Source organism: Anneissia japonica, unplaced genomic scaffold (genome assembly GCF_011630105.1).
Source record: "Anneissia japonica isolate Jap-2015-1 unplaced genomic scaffold, ASM1163010v1 scaffold287897_len220637_cov155, whole genome shotgun sequence".
NCBI classification, from domain to species: domain Eukaryota; kingdom Metazoa; phylum Echinodermata; class Crinoidea; order Comatulida; family Comatulidae; genus Anneissia; species Anneissia japonica.
The window spans coordinates 189,982-197,603 of NW_022721454.1; the positions used below are offsets into that span (position 1 = coordinate 189,982).

General features: G+C 35.0%; 1 protein-coding gene across 1 annotated transcript in view; it reads left to right on the top strand.

The window, feature by feature from the left end:
* Positions 1–7,622, top strand: part of LOC117111555 (trans-1,2-dihydrobenzene-1,2-diol dehydrogenase-like) — a gene marked incomplete at its 3' end in the record, with an annotated part of 27,119 nt that overhangs the window by 10,752 nt on the left and 8,745 nt on the right. The window contains 1 exon segment of the mRNA XM_033254494.1: positions 3,657–3,820. Within this exon segment, the coding sequence (XP_033110385.1) occupies positions 3,657–3,820 (164 nt within the window).

Consider the following 7,622-nt stretch of genomic DNA (forward strand, 5'->3'; position numbering starts at 1 on the left):
AATTGAAAAATTACTTATTGATGCCAATTTCTGACCTGAAAAAATCGTTGCAGATTTTTGTATTTATTAATTAAAATAATATATTAATAAATTGTAGGTCACAATGTTTATATCGATCTACTGTATTAATTATTTAGTAATAAACTAAATTTAAGATGTTAAGATATATTAATTAAGATATATTATTTAAGAAATTCGTAAGTTTGTGTGAAAATTATTTACATGGGCCTAATTGCAGTTAATTTATACGGCATTTCGACGGATATTTGTCACAATTGGGCAGAAATTATATGACAGACCCTGGAAACCTGCAGTCGTCCACTGGTACTGTGTGTGTGTGGTATGGCGGAGCAGAGTTGATTGTGTTGAGCGATCAGGTGTTACTATCGATATACTGTCCTAATTATTGGTTAATTAATTGAATTAGAAACTTGACACAGATTTTGATGATTAAGCCACAAGGCGTATAGGCACTTAATAATTGTAAATAAAAAGCATCAGGACCTACTTAAACTGGACCAACAATGTATTCATATGAAAAATACACAAGTTAAGAAAATAAGACATAAAAAAACCCTCGCCCATACCCTTCACATCTCACATCTCCCACTCCACCTCACTGTCCCCTACCTCACAATCCATGCGTATTGGACTTTATACACATGCATGACCCGACAATTCTGTTACAGTAAGACCTTCCTTAATATAAACAGAAGAATAAATAAGGAAAATTTTGTATCAGAATGTGCAAATCAGTTAAAATGTGCACAAGCTACCCCTGAACAGTTTGCAAATTGTTAGCGCATTTTAAAAATACAGTATGCAGCATTGCACAGTTTGCAACATGTGCAATTATCAAGGATTTGCTTGCACAATTTACCAGTTGTGCAAACAGCTCAAACTCCACAACAGTACCATTGGAAAGAGCATTAATATATAACAATATTATACCAAGGCCATTGTCCTCTGTCAAATATTAACAAAGTTTCAGAATTTGCAAAGCCTTCCTGATGGCACCACCACTGGAGGGATGTGCAGGTTGATAACTACAAATCAAATTGGTGGGAAAATGTTAGTAAACTTGTTGCCGGCAATGGGATAGTACTTTTTATTGCCTGTGCATGTTTTCTCGTCTGCTTTTTGCATAGGTTGGTATACTACATGTTCAGAGGGTGCCTCCACTCGTGCAATTTGGTGTAACTGCCGGCAACAACACAACAAACAAACATGCTTTATTTGTATGTTATCGTCTAGGTTTATCTTCCCCGAACTGTAAACTGTTAAGTCTGTGGTTTTACAATGTATAACAATGAAGTAATAAATGCAAGAATGTTACCCTGGTTTTGATGAGCATAATTTTCCCTAGCGCCCTCAGCAGCACCCTGTGGGAGGTGTATACATGAACGTGTTATAAAGTATTAAAAATTGGAGAGGCAAACAATATGTTCTATGTCAATTAGACAAGGAAGGCTAGACTACTTTAAAATATGGCTTGTTTAGAAGTCAGTTAATGTACCCTCTCCTCAAAACTTAAACCTGGAAATATGTCTGTGCATTTCAGAAAATAAGGGCTGAATTCTGCAAAAATTTTGCCAAAACTTGACTTTGGTCTATCATATACAACCTTGAAGTATTATGCAGTAGTTACGATTCTGTACACATATTTTCCTAGCAATTTTCTTTACTAATTTGAGGTTTTGATGCATTCCTGTGCAATTAAAATACTTTAATGTACAGTATGACAAGCAACAAGCATAATACTAAGTTTAACAAACTTTAATGTTCTAGTTCACACTGAGCATTATTATTTATATTAACCATTCTCAAGGAGAACATATTTATTTGTAAAATATGGATAGTGTATTTTATTCTAATAAATAAGAAGAATCAAGTGCGATCTATGGACCATGAGTATGCAACTAAGGGCAAATCTTCTAAATGTTCTAACCCTAACCCATTTGAGATCACATTTGACCTCAGGTCTGCATATGTGTGGTCCAGGCATCACACTTTGTCCAATTACACTACACAGCAAAATTTCAAAATTACTGCAATTTTCTGAATAATATTTTCAAGTCTTCCTATCTGTAATTCTAAACAATTTTATTAAACACGCCACTGGTAACTACCATTGGTAAACCATACTGTACTTGATCATAACGTCAAAAAAGAAAAACTGTTTATTCCCTTTGCCAGGCTGTGGATGAGGTGTTGTTTTTGTTCTCTCACATTTTTGGCAAAGTTTTCTTATTTTGGAACCATTATTGTTAATTTTATCAAATTCATTTATGCAAATGACAGAAACTTAAATCAGAGGGGTGTGCACAGGTCTGGTCTCACAAACTCAACCCAACTTCTGTACATTTCAAGACTTCCCATCAATGATTTTTTATGGTACAACAGAGTTGTATCTTTCCTCATGTAGGTATGAATATGAAACAACAATTTAACTATTTATAAAATTTTTGTTGGGGGGGGGGAGGTGGCATTGGCCAAATTGTCATGACCACACAAAGGTGTTGGGTGGGGGGGTGTTCAAGCTGGCACTAATTACCTGAAATCAAAATTTAAACCACTAAGAGAAGGACATCCATTTTCTTAAAATGTATGTTTGTTGCTATTTCTTTGAAGAGGAGCCATTTTTTCAACCATTATAGAGCTGAAGTAGGTATGGTACAGTATCTAGACCACTTCCATTAACTTTAAATCTTGCTACCCCTGCATGGGGGTTGGAATATGGGTAACTGCTTTCCAGATTACCAGCTGCTATTTCTGGATATTTAGAAATAACATCAGGCCCACAATGGTGGGGCTGAGCTAGGTATGAATTCAATAGCCTAACAAACCTTAATGTCGTGTCTGCCTCTTGAGAGGGAGGGGTAGCAGCTCTACAATTGCCAGCTGCTTTTTTAGGCATCTAGAGGAGACTTCAGGCCCAACCATGGTGTGACTGAGGTGGGTATGAACTGTAGTACCCACTAACTTTAAATCTTGTGTAGCCAATGTACAGGATGGGGAGGGTAGAGGCTCTACAGTTTTTTGCCAGCTGCTATTTCCGGGCATCCAGAGATGCCATATTTCCAAAATATTCTCACCTCAGACTCAACCAATGTGAAGCTGAGGTGGGTATGCTATCTTAAAGTCTTTTGCCACTGCCCTTTGAGGGAGAGGAGTAGCAGGTCTACAGGTTGAAAGCATTTAAATTTAACTTTAAACCCTGTATCTGTGAGGGGTAGCAGGTCTGCATTTTAACATACCAGTACTATGATGACCGGACCACTTGCAAAATGCTTCTGACGGCTATGTATTTTGATTAATTTTAATAAAAAATAATAAAACAAATGTAGGATGACAGCAAGGCAGAATTGAAGATGTACAATTTTACACAACTGTGCCTATGCTGTTCTATGCAATGTACAATACTCTACCTACAGTACACATCTACAATGAATGTATTTAGTAACTTACATCTGTAGTACCTTATCATACCCGAATATATAATTTCTTATGTTTTCCAACTCATTTTAACATTTTGGTAATTTGCTATTTTATTCAAAATCAAAGAGAAACATGTCCAGTAGCAGGTTAAAAACAATGTTACTATTTTTTATTAACTTATCGTAATTTTTAATGTTTGTTATTTTACCGTTCCACAGATATCATATATATTGGCTCTATTAATAGCCAACACTTAAGCTTGTGCAAGCTTTTCCTGAACCATGGTAAACCCGTCTTGTGCGAGAAGCCACTTGGCCTGAATGCAGATGAAGTCAAAGAAATAACTGATCTAGCTAAAGAGAAAAATCTTTTCATGATGGAGGTACAATAAATATCAATCCATCTTGATTTCATTCAAAATCATCTTCATTCATTAAATTTCCTTTCATTTTCAGTTGCATCTCCATTCATTATAGCTCATTTCATTCATTGTTCGTTTCAGGTGAACATTTTTCCATTCGGCTTCAGTAGTAATCATTCATTATTTTGGCAGCATTGTTCTCTGATATCATACATTATTTTTACACTACATAACTTTTCCCTCATCAACTCTACATCAATTCTTTTATTTGCCACGCCATGTATAAATTGGCTTGAGGAAAACACAGCCAAACTATAGGTTTGTAGAATGGACTTTGGGGTTTTGTTGCTTTTCCCACATAAAATCAGTGATATTTTTTTAGATGTTTCCTCTTTAGAATCACATCTAGGATTTTGTAAATGGGAGGAATGATGCCTATTCTTTCCAAAATCCCTATATATTATTCAAAATTGCCATGTCTCCCGGATATCTTCACTGGTTCGAGCCCGCCCAGGGTTTGGTTGGTAGAACCAAGCTTTCATGGATAAAGATTTAAAATGGGCGTCCAGTGTACACATCTGGCTCATGTGCACTTTAAAGAACCCATTGCTATGGTTCATTTCAGCCCCTGTCTTTGTGGAATGATGTGAACTTGTAGGCTCTACTGTAAGCACTTTGTTATGTTGCCTATTTACTGGCAGTCCATGCCCATATGCAATTCAGCACAATAACACTGTGAGTTATGGGTTATTCTTCTATTTTATTCTACTTTACTTCACTCTTTAACTACTTTTAATTGACTTTTCCAAGCTTGTAACCTTTGGCTATAGACTGTCTACCACCATTGTCTGTTTTAGTGGTTAGTGGATTTTTCAAAGCGCTCTTCTTTGAGTTTGACTATTTTCTTATATTTTTATTGACGGCTTTGTTGGTATTGTGTAATGTAAAAGAGTAATTTTTAAGTGAATTTTTGCCTATGCATTACCACATTCTCTTACATGAGTCATTAAAGTTTTGATATACAGGTAAATAAAAAATGTTTAAAAAAATTTGATACCTGAAATTTTCAACTGTGTACTACAATAAAAAAAAACATAGTACCGTATTACTAACACTAACTTGGTTGTGACTTTTAGTTACCAAGTAGTGCCCAGCATAGTTTTTTTATCTATGTTCCACAAGATACAATTCATTTGCAGAGGGCGATAGTTAGATTAATGTTAACTATACTTCAAATTAAATGCATTGTAATATCTTATGTTTAGCGCACTTCCATGAGACAACCGAACACAGCTGGTGCACATTATGACGACTTCCATCTTTACTATTGGAGTTACGTATTTAGAAACAGGACTGTGCTCTCTTTACTTTCTGTGCTCTGTGTTGAAATGCACACTTTCAGCCACATTTTTGGGTTCAAATCTAAAAGAACTTCACAATCCTGGTCCCCATGCACTAATCTTTTTAAGATTACCAACCTGACTCTTATACTTGCTAAACCATCTAAGTTTAGCAACTACCAAGATGAGATGAGTTCCTTTTTTTCCTTTCTAAAATAAGAAAGTAGATGTAAAATAATTTGACATATTTCTAGTATGTTAACTTTCTTCACAATCTTCTTGTCCTGGAAACATAAAGTGAATTGAATCCAGAATTTTATTTCTTTCAATAACTTTATATATCTATATTCAATCTTAATTGCTATAACATTTTCATAATGTGATCTTCATATCTAGAAACTTAAGCAATAGTTTTTTGTACCTTGTTCAACAAATCCTCATCTTACCGATATGATGATGTCAAATATAAATAATTTTTGGCCTCATAATAATAATGTCTGTTTTTTTACCAAAATTTATTTCAATTTTGTTTTCGAACCCCTCTTTCTTTTGATGATTTTTCAAAAATAAAAAAGTTGCTGAACAAGGTATAAAAAATTCTTTTCTAAAATACATGATTGAAACAATGATTTCATTTCATTTCTTAAGGCCTGTTTACACTTCAACGATAACGATAGCGATAAAAAAAGCTAAAAAGCGATTGTTCATATAAAAAACAAAAAGAAATAAGAGAAGTTTTTAAACTAGGACGATTCGATAATGATTTATCGTGTATGCAATAACAAAATATTTAAACAAATCAAATCAGATGACATCATAATCATGGACAAATGATAAAATCGTTGCTACTATGACAATTTTAATGTTTTCCATGATTATGACGTCATCTGATTTGATTTGTCAAAATATGTTGTTATCTCATAACCGATAAATCGTTATCGAATCGTTCTAGTGTAAAAACTTCTCTTATTTCTTTTATTTTCTATATGAACAATTGCTTTTTAGCTGTTTTATCGTTATCGTTGAAGTATAAACAGGCCTTTAGCCATATCAAAACCAAAGGGGAGTTATTTCATATATTTCATTATGCAAAGCCACACAAACCCAACAAGAGGGGAGATGGTTTAATTCATTATTATTATTATCCTGGACACCATTTGAATGTTAATTTGGAAAAAAAAACTAAAAATAAAAAAATAGAGTACTGTATGGGATGCCAATTACATTTGCAAGTTTGTAGCTGTAGAAAAATTAAGAGTGTGTGATAGACATTTTAAGGGTGGGTAGGTGTTAACATAATAAACTCTAAATAATACAAGTAGATTATTAAGGATGGAAAAGTGGGTTAGTAAAAAAAAAATCACAGTAAAGTAGTTAAAAGTCACCTAAAATCACCTTATTTTCCAAATTACTGCCCCAACTGATCATCAGGGGGCCCCACTTCACCTTCGTGGCACCCCCCCCCCATTAGCATCCCATTTCAAGACTTCTACATATGCCACTGATCAGATTGAAGCAAGGTGTTTGTGGTCTATGGGCCTGTTTCTGCTGAGAATAAAAACACAGGTTTTTAAACGGTTATTCAAAAACACGTTTTTCCCCCAGTAGAAAGCACCCCCTTACTAAAGCCCAAGGTGGTGCTTTCTAAAAGATGAGTGAGAAGAAACAAAATTAAGGAGGAAGGGGGAAGAGAGAATAGAAAATGGTATTGAAACGCTGCACGGTACCTCTATAAAAGCCCCCCCATTGGTCTGGTCAAGTGGCCAAAGTTTGTCGGGCAGTTGGACTAAGAACAAAAAGAAATAGATTTGAACTCGTCACTGAGGACGAGTTTGGCAATCCGCCGTACTTTGACCCTCACGAAGCACGCACGGTGCTGATTGAAAATTATTATATGCTAAAACATGCTCTATTTAGTTTTAAAAAAGAGTAATTTTAAGCATTTTGATGACTTACGAATGTGTACACATACGTCTTAACGTCCGTGCGCACGGTAATAATACTAATACAGTGTCACAAACCCAAAACATGTAACCAAAACGTAATTTCCAGCTTCAGTGCGTGCTATTGGCGTGGAAATGCAGGGGCGGATCCAGAGATGTCCAAAAAGGGGGGGAGGGCGAAATTTGGCCGATCGAGACAACAATGTCCTTTGTGTTCTAGACGCCCGAAAATAACATTTGTGGCGTTGTGGGCTATCATTTTTTTTCTTTTTCTTTTTTTTTTCTTTTTATTTTTCCTTTTTTTCCCTTTTTTTACCTCCCAAAAGGGGGGCCTCTGAAATGAGCGTACAGCGCATAAATTATGGAAAGATTTGGTATACTGAAAATGACCTGAAACGTGCTTTATATTATCTGAAAAGTGATATTTAAAAATTTTAAAATTTTAACCCACAAGTACGAATACCTTATACGATATGCCCGAGGACGGTAATGGCACATGAATTTAAACCTTGTCAAGTTTAATTTAAAACCCCCTGTTGG